We start from the raw sequence: 20,531 nt of genomic DNA, 5'->3' as shown, positions 1-20,531 counted from the left end.
GCAGAACTGCATTCTGTAATCTATACTGGAAGTTCTAATCTCAACATATGGTGAGTCAAATTGTACAAAAAAAGGGGGAGGTGCTTACCTCAAAATCACACTCTTCTCCCACAGCATATTTGGTCATGATCTCTAACCAAGCAGTATCTACTAATTTCTCTAAAGAGGCTGTATTATGGTGAACCATTTCCAGAACAAGTTTCTCGTACCAGGCAGGGAACTCCTCCTTTAAACTAAACAAACATGTGATTAGTTACCAAGAAAATGCAGAAAAAAACCTATCTGGAAAATTAATCCAAATTAGTGCATACATTTCTTAAGCAAATATAAGCAGGCACTTGGGAAAACAAAGCTTAAAAACCATGTGGCAAGGGGATCCCTGGGTGGCTCAGCGGTTTAGCGCCTGCCTTTGGCCCAGGGCGCAATCCTGGAGTCCCGGGACGCGTCGGGCTCCCGGCATGGAGCCTGCTTCTCCCTCCTCCTGTGTCTCTGCCTCTCTCTCTCTCTCTATCATAAATATATAAATAAATAAATCTTAAAAAAAAAAAAAAAAAAAAAACCATGTGGCAAGCAAGCCAAAGAAGGAACTGTTAAAAAGCTCTGTCTGTCAGATGGGCCTATCCAGGTTAGTTTTCTCATCTAGGAAAATAGAACTAATAGGCACATCATCAGTAAGGCTGAACATTTTCCCATTTGTTTGTGTAGCAGACTTCCCTTTTTAGGTGTGAATTATTTATTCATATCATTTACACATTTTTTTGTTAGAAGATCATAACTTGTGACACCTGGGTGGCTCAGCAGTTTAGTGCCTGCATTCAGCCCAGGGCGTGATCCTGGAGTCCCAGGATCAAGTCCTGCATCAGGATCCCTGCATGCAGCCTGCTTCTCCCTCTGCCTATGTCTCTGCCTGTGTCTCTCATGAATAAATAAAATAAAATCTTAAAAAAAAAAAAAATCATAACTTGGGGCACCTGGGTGGCTCAGTGGGTGAGCGTCTGCCTTTGGCTCAGTTTGTGATCCCGTGGTCCTGGGATCAAGTCTCACGTCAGGCTCCCCACAGGGAACCTGCTTCTCCCTCTGCCTATGTCTCTGCCTCTCTCTGTATGTCTCATGAATAAATAAATAAAATCTTAAAAAAAAAAAAAAAAAGAAAGAAAAGAAAAGAAAACCATAACCTGATTCTATTCGTGTTAGGCCTCAATCAATAAAATTCTTCCCTATGCATTCATTCATTTAGGTTTCACAATACCTTGTGAGCTATCTAGAATTTTCATTTTATAGGCAGCCCCAGTGGCTCAGTGATTTAGCGTTGCCTTCAGCCCAGGGTGGGATCCTGGAGACCCGGGATCGAGTCCCATGTCAGGCTCCCTGCATGGAGCCTGCTTCTCCCTCTGCCTGTGTCTCTGCCTCTCTCTCTCTCTCATGAATAAATAAATAAAATCTTTAAAAAAAAAAAAAAAGAGGGATCCCTGGGTGGCGCAGCGGTTTGGCTCCTGCCTTTGGCCCAGGGCGCGATCCTGGAGACCCGGGATCGAATCCCACGTCGGGCTCCCGGTGCATGGAGCCTGCTTCTCCCTCTGCCTATGTCTCTACCTCGCGCCCTCTCTCTCTCTCTCTGTGACTATCATAAAAAAAAAAAAAAAAAAAAAAAGAATTTTCATTTTATGAATAAGGGAACTAAATCAAAATTAACATGTTGGAACCATGGCTTGAACTCCAAAGCCCCTGCAAAAGTAAAACAATGAGGTACTACTTTTCACTTATTAAACTACCAAAAAGAATTTTAATTAACATACCCAACATTGAACAAATAAAGAGTGCAACGTGGCACTCTTGCATGCTGACAGCCTGTATTTCCACTCTTCTGGAAAGCAGTTTGACAACAATTATCACAAGTGTCATATGTGCACAAAGACAGTCACTGCTAGATTCTTCATGATAGCAGAAAATGGGAAGCAACCTAAATGGACACCTGTTAAGATCTCCATTCTGACCAGATTGTTTAATATTTGTGTTGCAGGGCAAAGGGGAAGATCAGGCACAAGAACGTTCATGCAAAAAAAAATGTAAAAAATAAAAAAAATAAAAAATAAAAAAAAGAACGTTCATGCAAATCCAAATACTAGGCTCACTAGCATTATTTCCAGTGACTCTGTGCTGTTTATAACTAAAAATGTTCCTCCAACAGACTATTACCCTTAAAAATCTCTTATACTGCCTTACAATTTACCTATGGAATTATCTGCTATTCCCCAGTCCAATCGATAAACTTCTAGTCTCCCTGCCTTTGTTAAGGCTGTCACTTTTGTCCTCTCCCACCATCCTCCCTCCCAGCTTATCACTGTCCCAAGATGTCCTCAGACTGTCTTAACTCCACGAGGCCTTTCCCAACCTCTATAAATGCATGCTCTCCCTTAAGTTTCCCAGTCACTAGGCTTAAAACTTCATTACACACAGCTAACTCCTGGGGAGTGAGGGTGGACAGTGATGTTCAGATTCTTTTCTTTTTTTTTTTTTAAATATATATTTTTTTAAATTTTTCTTTATTTATGATAGTCACACAGAGAGAGAGGGAGAGAGGCAGAGACACAGGCAGAGGGAGAAGCAGGCTCCATACACCGGGAACCCGACGTGGAATTCGATCCCGGGTCTCCAGGATCGCACCCTGGGCCAAAGGCAGGCGCCAAACCGCTGCGCCACCCAGGGATCCCCCTTTTCTTTTTTTTTAAGATCTTATTTACTTATTCATGATAGGACATAGACAGAGACAGAGACACAGCAGAGGGAGAAGCAGGCTCCATGCCGGGAGCCCAATGTGGAACTCGATCCCGGGACTCCAGGATCACACCCTGGGCCAAAGGCAGGCACTAAACCACTGAGCCACCGAGGGACCCCGATGTTCAGATTCTTATACTAACTCTGTATTGCTTACTTTCTTATAACATGTATACACTACTTTTATAAACAGAAAAAAATGGGGGATCCCTGGGTGGCTCAGGGGTTTGGCGCCTGCCTTTGCCCCAAGGCGTGATCCTGGAGTTCTGGGATCGAGTCCCGCATCGGGCTCCCAGCATGGAGTCTGCTTCTCTGCCTCTCTCTCTATCATGAATAAATAAATAAATAACTCTTTTATTAAAAAATTATTTCTATGGGCAGCCCCGGTGGCTCAGCGGTTTAGCGCCGCCTTCAGCCCAGGGCGTGATCCTGGAGACCCAAGATCAAGTCCCATGTCGGGCTCCCTGCATGGAGCCTGCTTCTCCCTCCGCCTCTGTCTCTGTCTCTGTCTCTCTCTCTCTCTCTGTGTCTCTCATGAATAAATAAATTTAAAAAAAATTATTTCTATTTTAAATAAAAATTACAAAACCATACTTAGGGCGGCCCCGGTGGCACAGCGGTGTAGCGCCTCCTGCGGCCCAGGGTGTGATCCTGGAGACCGGAGATCGAGTCCCACATCAGGCTCCTTGCATGGAGCTTGCTTCTCCCTCTCCCTGTGTCTCTGCCTCTCTATCTCTCATGAATAAATAAATAAAATCTTAAATATATATATATAAAACCATACCTTTTCAGTAATCCCTCCCATCAAACCCTATACTCTCTCTGTTTGCTATCACATTTATTTTTTTTTTTTAATTTTATTTATTTTTATGATAGGCACACAGTGAGAGAGAGAGAGAGAAGCAGAGACATAGGCAGAGGGAGAAGCAGGCTCCATGCACCGGGAGCCCAACGTGGGATTCGATCCCGGGTCTCCAGGATCGCGCCCCGGGCCAAAGGCAGGCGCCAAACCGCTGCGCCACCCAGGGATCCCCTCTGTTTGCTATCAAATCACATAAAACATTCCCCAACTGTGTGCTTCAGAACTTCCCTCTGATGTAATGGCTTCTAAGGTCAAGTAAGTTTGGAATCCACAAGGTTAAACCAAGCTACAGTTTCTTTACTGGAGGGCTTCTGAAAATATTTAATATACTAATGTGCATTATGAATTGTCAAAAAGAAAGTTGAGGGGGCTCTTCCAAAGTTAGGGCCAAAAAAACTCTTTTCACAGGAAGGATTAGAGAATCCATCTCATTATTTCTATTCCCAATAACACCATTGACTCTCTACCTGAATACTATCCTAGCAAAAGTACATCAACTTCCCACCTGCTCTTCCTTCCCTAACTCATCCTACACACTGCTTCCAGATTAATCTCAAAGCCTAACTCCAATTGTTTCTTTCTTGATAAAAAAATTATTGCTATCCTCCTACATTCACTGAATTAAATACAAATGCCTCATCTTGTCTTCTATAATTTGGTACAAACTATCCTTTCAAGTGTCCCCTTCCTCATGAAGCGCCATGAAGTTTTCCCTAATGACTCCAAGTTTATCTCTAGTCTCTAAATTACCACTGTCTCTTTGTACGTAGAAAAGCAATTTATTTACATTTTTAAACTAAATTCTCTTACTTATTCCTAACATTTTTTCACTTGGTTCTCTTTGGGGTTTTCTAATATAATCATATTACAAGTAACAATAACTGAGTTCCTCCTTAGTACTCTTCACACTCTTTGTTGTAGGTTAATGGTTACCATCTTTTATTTACAAAGAATTTTCACACACATACCCTTTTGTCCCAAAAAGACACCCAGAGAAGGTAGCATTATCTCTATTTGTAAAGAGCAAACAGTAAGTGCTTATATAGTGTAGAGGATAGCACCTAGGCACTGTAACCAAATCCAGAATAAGTCAAATATGAGACCTGCCCTCAAGAAATCCATAAGCTACTATGAAGGTTGGCAACTGCCCATGGGTCAAATTCAACCTACCACTAGTTTTTGTAAATTAAATTATCTTTTACTTATAGCCATTCTCAATTTTTTTATGTTTTTATCTATGGCTGTTTTCACTGTACAATGTCAGAGATGAATAGTTGAGACAGAAATCACATGGCCCACAAACCCTAAAATATTTACCAACTCACACTCTACAGAAAAGGCTGGCTAGTCCCTGGTCTAGTAACACTAAACAAAACACATACATAAATTACACTAATCCAGGATCCCTGGGTGGCGCAGCGGTTTAGCGCCTGCCTTTGGCCCAGGGCGCAATCCTGGAGACCCGGGATCGAATCCCACGTCGGGCTCCCAGTGCGTGGAGCCTGCTTCTCCCTCTGCCTGTGTCTCTGCCTCTCTCCTTCTCTCTGTGTGACTATCATAAATAAATTTAAAAAATTTAAAAAAAATAAAAATAAAAAATAAATTACACTAATCCAAAATGGGACAATGTAAGTGACCAAGCAAAGAAGAAACAGACATCTGGTTAACAGACTCAACTAATTATTAGTCAGTGATGGAGCCATTACTAGAACCAGGTCTCAAGTGAACCTAGTGCCATTACACCAACAAAAGAGCAGAACAGTATTAGATTACTAAACTGTATGCTCTCTGCTTATCTGCTATCAAGAGAAGTCAATGAAAAGCCCACAGAAAAAGCTTCTATTCCCAATTCCTTAAAGATTTGCTTAATTATCACCCCTGGTTGCCTTTTTTTCTCTTTTTAAGATTTTATTTATTTATTCATGAGAGACACAGAGAGAAGGCAGAGACATAGGGAAAGGGAGAAGCAGACCCCTTGCAGGGAGCCTGATATGGGACTCAATCCCAGAACTCTGGGATCATGAGTGAGCTAAAGGTAGATGCTCAACAGTTGAGCCACCCAGGAGTCCCTCACCTCACCCCTGGTTTCCATATATCTTTTGCATGCCCTACTGCCCAAATTCTGAGTGTTTTCTTTGAGAGAATACTCAGATGAGTAGGCACTTTGAACATAAACATGATTTTTTTTTTAAGATTTTATTTATTCATGAGAGACACAGAGAGAGAGAGGCAGAGACACAGGCAGAGGGAGATGAAGTCTCTGTGAGGGGAGCCTTCCCAGGACCCCAGGATCACAACCTGAGCCAAAAGCAGATGCTCAACCACGAAGCCATGCAGGTGCCCCTGTAGACATGATTTTTAAAAATACCTCATTCAATCACCCCATTTAGATAAACTGTCTTCAAACTGCTTTATGTTTGATACCTACTGTAAAGACTGTCCTAAATTTCAAATGACCACAAAATAAAGAAAACTTTCTAATTTGCTGTCTCCATATTACTTCTAGATTATCAACTTCCTTTGCTCAGAACCACATTTCCAGAGGGGCATCTGGGTGGCTGTCAGTTAAATGGTTTTGCTCAGGTCATGATCTCAGGATTGCGAGATCAAGCTCGGTGAGCCCCGTGAGCCCTGCATCAGGCTGTGTGAGGAATATGGAGCCTGCTTACGATTCTTTCCTTTTCCCTCTGCCCCTCCATACTCCTCACATTTGTACTCACTCTCTCTAAAAAACAAAACAAAAAACAAAAACTGTATTTCCAGAATTATTTCGGTTAAAGTATATAGAGCAAGAACAAAGCCTAGGAAATACCTAAATAAGAGTACACACAACTATATGTTCCATATACTTTGTTACCAGCAAAATACCACTAAGCAAGGGCACTCAGTCACCAATACATTATACTAATGTGATGTATTCCAACATATGCCCACAAATTTAAATGTAAGTAATTTTACTGTAAAATTCCCCCTTTCCTAATAATACAAAAACGGTGCTACAAGAGCATTGCTTCTATTACTTACAGTTCAGCAACTTCCTGTTCCTCCTCCCAGGCCTCCTTGTGTGTTAGTTGACTGCTTCCAGTACTCTTACATGTCCAAATGCGCTCACTGTACCTTTCCAGGCGCGCCTCATACTCTCTTGTTAGCGGTGGCTCAGGAAAACAATATTCAAGCAACAGAGACAATTTATCCATATCCATAAAATACTTTATTACATAAAAAAACCTATAGCATCCTTTCTATAATATACAGCATAAAAAGCTAAAATTGAAATCAGAGTTTTCCAGTGACAAATAAGAAACAAATGATTAAAAAAATGACTAAAATGGTTTGTCATGGGGCACTTGAGTGCCTCAGTCAAAGCATCTCCCTTCAGCTCAGGTCATGATCATGGGTCCTGGGATCAAGCTCCCCATTGGCTCCCTGCTTAGGGCATCGGCTGGGAGTCTGCTACTCCCCATTGTCCCTCCCCTGCTCGTGTTCTCTCTCTCACTCAAATAAATAAATAAATAAAATCTTTTTTAAAAAAATAAAATTTTTGTTAAAAATTAGTATCTTGTTATAATTTTGATTTCTTCAATTCACCTGTTTCATTTCAAGAAGACTCTCATAAAGGGGATCCCTGGGTGGCGCAGCGGTTTGGCGCCTGCCTTTGGCCCAGGGCGCGATCCTGGAGACCCGGGATCGAATCCCATATCAGGCTCCCGGTGCATGGAGCCTGCTTCTCCCTCCGCCTGTGTCTCTGCCCCTCTCTCTCTCTCTCTGTGACTATCATAAAAAAAAAAAAAAAAAAAAAAAAGAAGACTCTCATAAGGAAAAAAAAAAGACTCATAGCACTGAACATTTTTAAGAAAAAAATAAAGGTAAATTAAACACGTCATGAGGAATAAGAATTTAAGGTATATGGAATTGTTACACAACTCAGATGGTCAGCAAGCTTAAGAATTTGCTCCATGGAAAGATGAGAAGACTACCCCAATCTCATAGGCAGTTTGGAATAACCCTGTGCATATGCTAATAATCCTTTACTAGAAGCCGTCCATTCCTCAGAAACACCTGTTGATCCTTAAGAGTTTAAAAAATAAATTCCATAAAGCCCTAAAAATAACTGATATCATATTTACCCAGTCTTTATGTCATCCCAATAATACTACACTCACAAGTCATTTACCATACACTGTTCGATCTTTGTAAGGCAAATGGAGGAAGAGACTGTCGTATGTTAGTGCCTTATAAATGGTAACTTTCCACACCAGCCCAACTAGAATTCACTACCAGAGAGCCATATTCAAATTCAAACAAGTAACTAATTTACTTTACACACAGCAACAGATGCTACCCAAGAAAATAAACTGACACCACAACTAGAGAATTAGCTGCCAATCTCCGTACTTTCCAAGTGACACTTTTTACAGTAGTTGAAATAAAAGTATTTAAACAACTTCCTCTATAATATCACCTCACAACTAAACAAATAATTCATTCTTAATATATGGACATTCTTTGTTTTCCAGGGTTAATAATCAGTGAAATTATGGATGACAGAGATAAATCCATAGATAGTCCAAAAATAGTAGTTTCATCCAATAGTGTAAGCACCTTCCCTTACCATGTCTTTTTCTGGATCTGGTGAAAACAAAACCTAAGTCTATTTTCCTCACTGGGGAACGGTGCTAATATTTAAATGTATAAACAAGAGTATCAGCAACAACCAAGAGTCAAGCTTCCATATAAAGCTATGTAAATTCAATCTCACTAAAAATTTATAAAAACTTATAGGAAGAAAAGGAAATAGCATGGCTTCCAAAGTGACATTATCACTTTGGGATGCCTAGGTGGCTAAGTGGTTGAGTGTCTGTCTTTGGCTCAGGGCAGGATCCCGGGGTCCCTGGATCAGAGTACCGCATCGGGCTTCCTCCAAGGAGCCTGCTTCTCCCTCTGCCTGTGTCTCTGCCTCTCTCTCCGTCATGAATAAATAAAATCTTTAAAAAAAAAAAAGTGACATTATCATAACTAACCAACAAAATTGTTATCTGTTTTGTACTAAGAAGGGGAGGTAAAATAATGATAGGATCAGTAAGTAGATTTAAACATTCAAAAAGCTTGGTAACATTCTAATGCGCTATTTAGTTATTTTGAAGAAATTCACTATGTAATCAGAAAGGATGTGAGATAAACAAGTATGTCCTCAAAAAAAAAAAAAAAAGAAACCAGGTATGTCCTAAAGAAAGAGTATTAAGTTTCTGGTATTAGCTGTTATTTTTAAAAGTAGGAATAATGGGGGAGCCCTAGGTGGCTCAGCAGTTTAGCGCCTGCCTGCAGCCCAGGGTGTGATCCTGGAGTCCTGGGATCGAGTCCCACATTGGGCTCCCTGCATGGAGCCTGCTTCTCCCTCTGCCTGTGTCTCTGCCTCTCTGTCTCATGAATAAACAAAATCTTAAAAAAAAAAAAAAAAGTAGGAATGATGTGCCCAATCATCCTCCTTTGACCAACATGGCCAGTAACACACAAGACTGTATCACCAGAATGCCTCAATGATACCTCTAAACCAACTTTTTCTAAACTAAACTTTTATTACACCTTCCCTCTCTCCTAAGCTTGCTTCTTCACGGTTATTCCCAATGCCAGTGAAAGAAAGGCCCTAAGTGTCCAAGTCAGAAACCAGGGAATCATCTCAGGTCTTCAGTTCCTAATTGCAACCTCATATCTATTTCTCAGTTCATTCCCTCCTCTTCCACAACTGCGCCATTATTCAAATTCAGCCTCTGATCCTCACTTCAACCAGCCAAAACATTTTTAAACATTTTAATTGGCCTCACTGGTAATCCTTCTCTGGTCCTTTGTGCTTCTCACCCAAACATTCTTCTTCACAATCTTACTTGTTTTTAAACGCAGTTCTTCCTCTTAACTTTAAAATCTCATTTGCCCTCAGGCCCCTGAAATGCAAATATGTTCACACTGGGAAGCAATCCTCTGGCTCCCAGACTACTGAAAATCACACCCCCAATCAAGATTTTGTTGAGCAAGTTCCGTAATTTTTATGAAGAAAAAAGAAGCATTTTTCCTTCAAACAACACATATTTAAGTATCAATTTTTTTTTTTACTGATTATGCTTTTGCAAATAAGTCCCTTCTATCTACTCTGATACTTATCCTTCCCACCATTCTCCGAAAAATCACTATTAGTAGAGCATTCTCATTTTGGATGGATCACATCCATTCCCATTACTTCGATTACCACCTATATGATAGTAATTTCACCAGCTCAGTCTCCTCTCTGAACTCTAGGCCCATGTAACACACTAGGAATACAGACACCTCTATTTGGATATCCACAGCAACTCAATAGAAGAACATCCAAACTAAACACTCACTTCCTACACTCCCAGTCAAAACAAAAAGGAAAAAAAAAAAAACACTAGATCCTCTATTATCTGAGAATGACCCACTAACCAAGTAACAACCAAAACATTATCCTTGATTCCTCCCCTATCACCAAATCCGGTCACATCTACCTAATTTATTTCTGAAATCTATGGTACTTCTCAAGGGCTAGTAAATTAGTTCAGACTCTCATACCTGTCACTAATTTATTTAACAAAGGCCTCACTAGTTTTGTTTTGTTTTGTTTTTTTAAGAATTTATTTAATCATGAGAGACAGAGAGGCAGAGACATAGGAAGAGGGAGAAGCAGGCTCCATGCAGAGAGCCCAATGCAGGACTAGATCCCAGGACTCTGGGATCATGCCCTGAGCCAAAGGCAGACACTCATCAGGCCTCCCTGGCCTCACTAGTTTAGTTGCCACTAGTTTCTAGGCTGCAAATCCATTCTCAACACTGCGGCCACAGCGAGCTTCCTACCTAAGCGCCTGCTTCTATCCTACTGGAATCTGTAAACGGCCTCCCATACACATAAGGCAAGCCTATCTCCCAAGGACCTATGTGGTTTAGCCCCACTAAACAGCTCTATCTCCATTCTCACTTCTTCACTCCAGCTACAGAAATCTTTCAAGTTTTAAAATTCAAGAACTTTCAGATTCACAAACTCTTCAAAAAGCACAAACCTCGGGCAGCCCGGGTGGCTCAGCAGTTTAGCGCCGCCTTCAGCCCAGGGTGTGATCCTGGAGACCGGGAATCGAGTCCCATGTCAGGCTTCCTGCATGGCACCTGCTTCTCCCTCTGCCTCTCTCTGTGTCTCTCATGAATAAATAAATAAAATCTTAAAAAAAAAAAAAGGCACAAACCTCTACTCTTCATTTAACTACAGTCTAATTATACTTCAGATCTCAACTTAAAAGTAACTTCACCCAGGAAACATTTCCTGAACCCTGAAATATGGTAGATGTCTTTCCAAATGGTCATCTCCCTTCCATAAAAGGATTCTACTTCTCCACCCTCTGCCCTGTGGCTTGCAATGTCTCAAAGAGTAATGCCCATCCCCTCCTCACTGGTGTTAGGCTTAGCCACATGACTTGCTCTGATGAACAGATAGGATAGATGCCACCACAAAGAAACTTAAAAAGCCATCATGGTATCCTCCAGGTCTTTTGGCCACTAGAAAAGCACGTTAGGGACAGGGACTGTTCCTTCAGCCTGGTCTTGGAATAAGAAAAATGTGTCTCTCCTTTTACCTGTCTTCCTTTTTTTCAAATGTGGCCATTAGAAAACCTTTAATCCCACGTGGCTCACATTATATTTCTATTGGACAGCACTATCTTCGTTAGGTTTACATCTAGGAATGAATGAATGCCCTCTGACAATACATGAAAGTTTTTGACTAGTCATCTAAGATTAATCTCAAAAGTTCAAAACTAAAATTCCTACAACCCCAACAGCAGCGTTTTTAAGTTTATGTAACTCTGTTCTGGTTATTACTTTGACTTACGTTAAGAGAAAAAAAAAAAAAAAAGTTCAAATCAAGAGAAAAAAAAAAGCCCATTACAAGGATATTCAGTCAGCTGCCTCTAAATCCTATTTCAGATTTTAGGTTACCAAAATAAGTCACTTACTCTCAAATAACTACTCAGAGCAAATGCCAATTGAGGTTTTTATGTTCCAGCCACTGCTGCACATATAATTGCAGATAAAATGTCAAAGCAATTCTCCAAAGGTTGTGTAAGTTATAAATGACAAGATATTCTCAAATCCTATATCTCATTAAACATCTACTTTTTCATGAATTCAAGAGCTACCTCCTTACCACAATATGCTGATTCTTTGTTCTCTTTAGCCTTGTAAGGATTGCTTCTTTCAATAAAGTACTTGACAGCCTGAAAGGAAGTGGCCCACAAAAGTATGGAGGTTAAATAAGCATAACTATAACCCTAAGAGCTCTAAGTGAAATGACAAAGCACCAATTTAAAGATTTGCTTTTTATCCTCTTTTCTGTCTTCGGAACAGTCTGTCATCAAGTTAGAGGCAATTCTCATCTAATTTAACTCCTTAAAGAAATTAAATTATAAAAATCAACATAAGAACTCACTATTCCAACGTCCAATAAAATCCTGGCTTGCAACTACAATTTAAGTCCAACTCTTAAAACATGATCTAGTCACTCTTGCCTACTGCCAGATTAACTATGTTCTAACAGCCCCTCATTACACCATCTAAAAGCTCTCATATGTTGAGACTACAAAGATTATGAAGTAGTTGTTTCTAAGCTTTACAGAGGAAGATAGGTAAAGCAATACAACAAAACATTAGCCTACAGCAGGCTGCTTATAGCTTCAGTTCCTCCTCAAAACCCATCTTGACATAGTCACTTAGTTCTCCTATTCCCAGATAATCACATCAAGAATTGATTCCGGTAAAGTTAATTTTTCCAAAGATCTAGTGTATTGCCTTAGTACTAACCTAGGAACTAATGTACCACATATTCAAAGCTATAATACAATAAACATAATCAATATATAAAACCCAGGCATTAAATTTATGCATCATTCACAACTACCACTGTAATTTTAATGAGGAGGTACAATAATGCCTACAAGAACATACCAGCTTTAAGTCAATAAAATATCTCACTGATGTGCTATTGCATATACAAGCAATCAAAAGGTAGGTGTTAGGAGAAAATTAAAGTACCAAATTCTATTAAAAACATAATTGTAAATATAAATTAAGAAGTGGAAATAACAGGGCAGCCCGGGTGGATCAGCGGTTTAGCGCCGCCTTCAGTCCAGGGCCTGATCCTGGAGTCCCGGGATCGAGTCCCACATGGGGCTCCCTGCATGGAGCCTGCTTCTCCCTCTGCTTGTCTAACACAAATAAACCTTTAAAAAACATACAAAAACTTAAAAAAAAAAAAAAAAAGTGGAAATAACATACTTCAAATGCTAGTTTGACCACATACTAGTTCTCTATGAACTCACTATGAGCCTAATAAAGAAATATGCCTACCTACCAACCACACAGTACAATTGTTTAAAACCATCCCCGGGACGCCTGGGGTGGCTCAGCGGTTGGGTGTCTGCCTGCAGCTCAGGGCTTAATCTCGGGGTCCTGGGATCGAATCCCGCATCAGGCTCCCTGCATGGAGACTGCCTCTCCCTCTGCCTGTGTCTCTGCCTCTCTCTGTGTGTCTCTCCTGAATAAATAAATAAAATCTTATTAAAAAAAATCCTTAAAGTACTTCCACTTGTAGAAACTAACCAAGGAAGCAACTTCTCCCTCCATATGCAACACAATTTAAGAACTCCTTGGTTAAAAAGGGTTCTAAATACCAGGATAGGAAATTCTTTAAATGCAGAATTTTTTTAAATACCTAACACTTAAAAAATTTCAATTTTCAACTGCCATCATTAACAGAAACTCATACATACCATTGCATTTCAATGATTTCTGTAAATGATACAAAAAGGCCTGGGCTGCCAGTTCTAAATTAGCTACCTATAGCCATTTTTTACATGGCTCAATACTTACCAGACTTCGAGCTTGTCTCTATTGGGTATTTCTTACACTACACTCGAACCAGACGTGAAAAATAAACATCTGATAATATTAGTGAGTACCAATCAAATACTCAAAAAAATGATGTTTAAACAACATTTGAAAAGGACATATATGGCATATTCCCACAGTAATTTTTTTTTACCCCACTGAAGTTTTTAAGTATTTCAAAAAACAAAAATAAAAAAGTAGGACACTTAGAATAATGCTGTATTCAGTGGAACTAGAGTACTTCTCCAAAGCTTTCCAAAAGTCCTAACAGGAAAAAAAAAAAAAAGATTACCACCTGAACCCCTCCCTGAAATGCACCTTACCTGAGACCACAAATTGACACAGAAGCTACCTTCTTTTCTGGATTTAATTAAAGGGAAAAAGTAGAAAAGCACTGCATTCTACCCCTAAGTCTCATCATTTCAGTGTCTGACCTTTAACAAGACCTCAACCCTCTGGGCTCACCTGGCAAAGAGGCAGGAGAACCTGACCATCCCCAAGATCCATTTCAGCTACAAGAAGATGCTATAGCTATATTTCTCCAAGAGCCTTCTTATACCACAGGCTCACTTTCCAGGTCTCTGAATGTAAACACCCAACCTCACAAACTTCACTGGAACAAGAATGAGGTTATCTTGTAAAGCATAATAATAGAGGATCAAAGAGAAATGAAATCAAATGACATCGCTCGCATGGGCAATGGGCACTTCCTCCCCTAAGGAAGCAAGCAAGCAAACAGAAACTAAGAAATTCAGTCCTTCCAAAGGAAAAAGGGCTGATGAAACACAATAATAAAGTGGCCTTCAGTCTCGCAGCGTTCCATACATTAAAGAAAGCATGATTCTTTTTGCACTCTTGAAAAGGGCATCCATAAAAGAAAAAAGCAAATAAAAGTCGTACAGCTAAAAGACTCTAAGCTTGGGCAAGGAACCTTAAACGAGGATTAGAAAAAGAGGATGCGTCTTATTTAAAACATCAGTCTCCTATTCCAAAAATACAACATAAAAACTTTACGCATGCTTTCGTATTTTTCAAACGTTCCTTTTAAATTTTTTTTAAAAACAAATACCGATCTCCTGCTAAATCACCAGCATTTCAAACCCGTGCGTGCCGGGAAAAGCAAGCCTCAGCTCCTCCAAGATAACTTTTTCTTCCCCTGCCCCTAAGTCTCGTCCGTCTTGGGGATGTGCCTGACGATCCTGTCACTTCATCACCAGCCTCAAGTCCACTCGGGAGAAGAAAAACACAAGAGCCCCCGCGGAGATCGAGGTAAAACGCACCAAAAAATCTTGCACACGCCGCATCACAAGGCCGCGTGGATTCGATTTCAAAAACTTAAGTTGCAGGTTTAATTTTACAAAGAGAGAAAAAGCGAGCAAACGAAAGCCCTCTCCCGGGCGTACTTCGGGCCTAAAGCCGCCCGGGGGCAGGGGGCTCGCTCCTCGAAAGCGAGGCCCGGGGAAAGGATGCAGGGCGCGGGGCTCCGGGCCGGCCCGCGCCCCCACCCCGCGGGACGGGCTCGAGCTCCGGCCCGGGGTGCAGGCCCGCCGGCGCCCGGCGCGCTGACAGCTGCCACCGGCGCGGGCTACGAGGCCCGCCGGGCCGCGGCGTGCCCCCCGGCCCACCCCGCCCCACCCCGCCGGCGGCCTCCCGGCCAGGCTGGAAAGGATACTCTCGGGTGCGGAAAGCCTCCTGAGTGTGCGCGATCGTGAAGAGCGGCTCCTCGCCCGGCAGCGGCTTCACCAGCGGGAAGGGCTTGCGGCCCAGGAGCGGCGCCATCGCGGCGGCGGCGGCGGAGGCGGCGGCGGCCCGGAAGGTGGCGGCTCGCCGGAGAGCCCGCGGCGCAACACTAGGCCCCGCGGCCCGGAGCGAGCGCCTGGCTCCCGGGGGTGGGGTGGGGGAGGGGAGGGGTGAGAGGGCGGCGCGAACTCGGCTCCCTCACTGCTGGCGCGGCCGCGCGAGGGCCAGGCAACGGGACGCAAGGACACGGAACTCCCACGCACACCGCTGCGCCGCCCGGCAGCCTCCGGTCCAACCTCAGCTACGGGTCCCCGCGTTCGGCAGTCACGACTCCTCAGCGGCACCGGAGGAAATTATTGAAAAATGGCGGGAGATTCCCCTCCTCCCCCCCGCCCGGCCAGCGCACACACTAACTTGCTCCCCTGTGGCGCCGGTGGCGAATGCTCCAATAGGCGGAGAGCTGATCGGCGCTCACAGCCTATTGGCTCAGGGCAGCTGCCGCTCTGCGCTTGGATCCCGCCCTCTTTCCCGACCGCGTAGTTGGGTTGCCTCGCACTAGAGGGCAGTATGAAGAGGTGAAAGGTCACATTATGTAAGCGCTGGTGACAGGCCTGCGGGCCTGCAGCGGCGGAGTTGAAAATGGGAGACGGGGGGGGGGCCGAAAGGCCTGGAATTCAAAGAGGTCAGGCCAGAGAAGTCCCTTAACATATATAGACACTGCGCCATCTGTCACTGACGGCGACACCGACATCCGGGCACCACTGTCCTTATGGTGTGCCGGAGGGGGAGGGGGAGCGCGCGGCCAGGGGCTTTGTCTTTCCACTTGTGCTCCGCCCCCTTCTTAAAGGCGCCGCGCTCGGCCACGCCCGGGGATGCGTGGTGGGGGCGGAAGGGGGTTGGCGGGAAGAAACCCCTGGACCTAACCCGCTGGAAGGTTCTATGGAAGGTCAACTGGAGCCTCAGCCTTGCTCACCCCAAAGTTAACTTCTAGAAGAGAGTGTGGTTGAGATCTGGTTATTAGTATGATGTTTGTTTTTAGGGGCTTGGTGGAAAAGATAATAGAGAAGCTTCTTCGGAAAAATACATTAAAGGCCATATCTATTAAAGATACATAAAAAAAAAAAAAAGATACATCCATTAATTCAGAGTAGCCTTTACTAGCACCTCCAGTGTTCAGGGCCTTGTACTGGGAGATGCAGAGGGAGAAAAGAGGCACAAGTTAGGACAGTGCTGTGATGAGTAGGGTACAGAGGGCACAGTAGGAGGACAGCACTAGCAGCCTGGAGAAGAGCCTTTCGAGCTGCTTCTCCAAACCAACGACTCTCACACAGTCCACAGCCGTGTTTGGCTATCCAGTACAACCCAAAACACTCAATTCTCTCCCCATTTAATCATACCCCTCCTTCAAAGACCTTCACTGGCCTCAGATGTACCTTCCCAGCCTGTTCTTGAACAGGGCTAGACTGCTAAGTGTCCCTGAAAGTAGTGGTGCATGCCAATGCCAAGCCCTTTTCTTCTCATTTTGAGGTGAGAAGTATCCCTATCATCCCCTGCCACCCCCCAGTAAAATGTAAGTTCCAGGTCAGATGTCATGTGAAAGAGCCACCTCTGATCACCTAGCAGACAGGGGAGGGCATCTTCCTTCAGTAGCCATTTCTTCTAGGAGGGTTAGGGGCAACCTCAGGGCATTTAAGTTGATTGTGAAAAGATAAGTAGCAGGGCACCTGGGTGCTCAGTGGTTGGGCATCTGCCTTTGGCTCAGGGTGGGATCCTGGGATCCTGGGATGGAGTCTTGTATCAGGCTCTTTGCAGGGAGCCTGCTTCTCCCTCTGCCTATGTCTCTGCCTCTCTCTGTGTGTCTCTCATGAATAAATAAATAAAATCTTAAAAAAAAAAAAGTAGCACTTCACTAGGCAGAGAAATGAGAGATGAATGTTCTAAGCAGGAGCAGGGGGACCAACTTGGTAAATTCAGGACAACATACCTAAAACTGGGGGTTTGAGGTGGGAAATATCAAGAAATGAGAGTGGCAAAGAAAGTGATCATCCTGGTCACAGTGTGTGATGCTTGGAGTGACCACTTAGAAGGAACTATAGTTGTTTGTGGCAGGGATACCAAGGGACCCAAATGTAACAAGATCATGGGAGACAGATTGAGAGATTTGAGAGGCACACGCTAGGTGACTTAATGGGATGGACATTGGCAGGACTAGATACTAACAGCAAACTACACACGGAGTAAGGACTCCAAAAAACATTAAAAAACACATTTTGGAAAAATTTGGTATTTCAAAAAACCTTCTAATTGCACTTGAGAATAGGGACCATAATGACTTGAACACTTGGGGCCACCTTGGTCTAGAATCCAGCCCTGGTATTGGTATTGCTAAGATCTAAAATGGGAGAATCAGGGGTACCCTGCTGGCTGAGTTGGTGGAGCACCCAACTCTTCACCTTGGTGTCATGAATTCAAACCCTACATTAGGTGTAGACCTTACTTAAATAATAATAATAAATAAATACTTTAAAGAAAAAAGAAGTGGAACAGACTAACTTAATGTAATTACCAGTTTCCTGCTCTAATATTTTTGTTGACTGCTATTGCAGACAAAACTCTTCTGAGTTTACTTTTCCTGTTCAGTCTTCAAGCTCTTGACACAGCCAACCCCAAGTGGACTACTTCCTTCTAATTCCCAGAATTCATTAGCTTTATTCCCACCCACTGCCGGAAATGTACTTTTTTCCCCCTCTGGGCATCTAAATGCTGCACTTCCTTCCTAATGCCTTTTCCCAATTGTTCCAGCTCATATCCGCTTTCACTAAACTCTCAAGGTTTTTTTAATCATAATTGTAGTGAAATTCGTTGTTCAATGTATTTTCTTTCCCATCATGTGAATAAACAAGCTAATAAAAAAGGGCAGAGATTAAAATGTGTAGTTTCCAGGTATCTGCACCAAAGCTGCTACTGCTCCAAGTCAATTATGGCTGCTTCGCTGCACAGGAAAAAGACTGTCTAGAGAAGCATAGCACATTTCCCTATGCAGATCTCCACTGGGCAGTTTTAGGACAAGAGCCCAGTCAGCAAGATCTGTTTCTGTGGTCTGTGTCATGTGGAGCTGTGCCCTGCCACATACCTACCCCCTCCTTCATTGATGCAGACACAAACCCTTGCTTAGCCAGTTCCAGCTGGTCTTTTCCTCCTTGTCCTGTTGGATCCTCAAACTCAAAATATCCAAAACCCATCTTACCATCCTCCTTTGCTCCATCATGTGCTTTATCTGCATGGTTACCCACTCACAATCTCACAGGCTGAGGCTTGACCTCTGTTGAGCTCCACAGCCACAGGGTCAACCAGATATCATTTGTACCTACCTAAAATCTTGAATTATCCCTTTCCTGCCATCCCTGCATCATCCTACTTCAGGCCTTTATTATTTCTGGCCCAAACTACTACTATAATGACTTCCTTCTTGTAAAATATTTATTATTTTTTAAGTAAGCTCCATGCACAACATGGGGCTTGAACTCACAACCCTGAGATCAAGAGTCACATACTCCACCGACTGAGCCAGCCAGGTCCTCCTCTTCTTTCAATTTTTGAAAGATTGTTTTTATTTACTCATGAGACACAACAGAGAGAAGCAGAGACACAGGCAGAGGGAGAAGCAGGCTCCATGCAGGGAGCCCGGATGTAGAACTTGATTCCAGGTTCTCAGGATCAAGCCCTGGGCCCAAGGTGGCGCTAAACTGCTGAGCCACCAGGGCTGCCCCCCCCCCCCCCCACCTTCTTTTAAAATATTTTAAACTACATTAAAATTATGTCTTTTGAATGGCAAAATGAACGTAGTTCCCAAAAAGGAAACATATAAATGTACTTTTAAAAACAACAATAGTTCTACAAAAAGCAGTCCTGGGGCACTCTCCCGCATCCACTTCCTGCTCCCACAAACATCCATTTTCAATTCTTTAAGTTGTGTTAAAATTGGTTAAAAGGTAACTTCATTTAGAATGGAATTAGGAGGCCAGAAGGGGGAGCTCTCACAACTTATGACTGGTAAATTGCACACCCAACAGGAAGAAGCCCATACTTTACTACCCCAGCAACAGAAAGAAAGCTTTCCTTCTCCCCCAGCAACAGCCCAGCCAATGAGAAACAGTCAGCACAAAGCCAATGAGAAGCCACTACACTTGGAACTCCCAGTTTCCACCAATGGACATGTTGTTTATAACAGCCTTCCCACCTTCCTTTCCTCTGTAAAGGAGGTTTCCTCTGCTGTGTTCAGTAGAGAGGCCTATGGTTTTTGCTGTGACCTGTGTGTTCAGAGTTGGGATTCTCTAATCTTTAATAAACGTATTTTTGCTGGTAATATAAGTTTTATTTTTAAAGTCAACAACTATTTCTGCTAATATTTACCTCCATGTTTCTCAGCATGTATGTTGCTATTATTTAGTTTCTCAGCTTTAGTATTAGCTGTTGCTTTTCTTCAATGGAAGATGAGGACTTAACCCTCTGACATCTCCCACAAGTACCACACACAAGATCATATTCGCAAAATAATTATTGCAATCGGTTAAATCACTATTCACTGTATAACTTATGATTATACATTATTCACAGATGAACCACATAGTAGACTGATCACATCTTCTTTCTTCTTTTGTTTTTGTTGGTTTGCTTCAATCTTTCAACTCATTTTCTATGTATCTATACCACTCTATTCCTAAACTGACAGAGCTATAAGTCTCTCAATACGTGCATACCTATCATGTGTTCCAATTTGTCCCCCACCTCCTCTTTCCTCTCCATGGCATTTTGCACACTACAATCATTCCTCTGCCTCCCCTTTCAATGGTTGACTCCATAAACTTTCAGTGGTTGACTCCATAAAGCCAAAAGAGTAAAACCAAACTCTTTGGCCTGGCCTTCAAGGCTCTCCATGATCTGTCCTGTCTTTCTACTACTTCCTTTAAACCTCCTGCTCCAGTAAACTAAGCTTATAGAGGTTTCTAACCAACTAAGCCACCCAGGCACCCAGGTTTATCTAGGTTTCTAAATACATTCCCCACTAAAATGATCCAGGGCTCCTTGGGAAAAGGACTGAGACTGGCAAAGGTCAAAGTGGGTCAGGAACGTACTGTGTTTGAAAGTAAGGAAGTGCTCAAATCGTGACAGGGACATGTCAGAAGGACACAGGAGCCAGCAGGAAGAGATT

General features: G+C 42.7%; 1 protein-coding gene across 1 annotated transcript in view; it reads right to left on the bottom strand.

The window, feature by feature from the left end:
* BAZ1B (bromodomain adjacent to zinc finger domain 1B) overlaps window positions 1-15,733 on the bottom strand; it is a 74,366-nt gene extending 58,633 nt beyond the window's left edge. The window contains exons 1-3 of the mRNA XM_041747837.1: window positions 15,252-15,733; window positions 6,662-6,778; window positions 89-233 (exon numbers count right to left, since the gene is read on the bottom strand). Of these exons, the coding sequence (XP_041603771.1) occupies window positions 89-233; window positions 6,662-6,778; window positions 15,252-15,358 (369 nt within the window). The 5' untranslated portion in view covers window positions 15,359-15,733. The remainder of the gene's footprint in view (window positions 1-88; window positions 234-6,661; window positions 6,779-15,251) is intronic.
* Between the last annotated feature and the right edge of the window lie 4,798 nt (window positions 15,734-20,531).

The sequence above is a fragment of the Vulpes lagopus genome, chromosome 3 (genome assembly GCF_018345385.1).
Source record: "Vulpes lagopus strain Blue_001 chromosome 3, ASM1834538v1, whole genome shotgun sequence".
In the NCBI taxonomy this organism is placed as follows: Eukaryota; Metazoa; Chordata; class Mammalia; order Carnivora; family Canidae; genus Vulpes; species Vulpes lagopus.
Note: the sequence above shows the minus strand (reverse complement) of the source record. Positions and strands in the feature narration are given on the sequence as shown.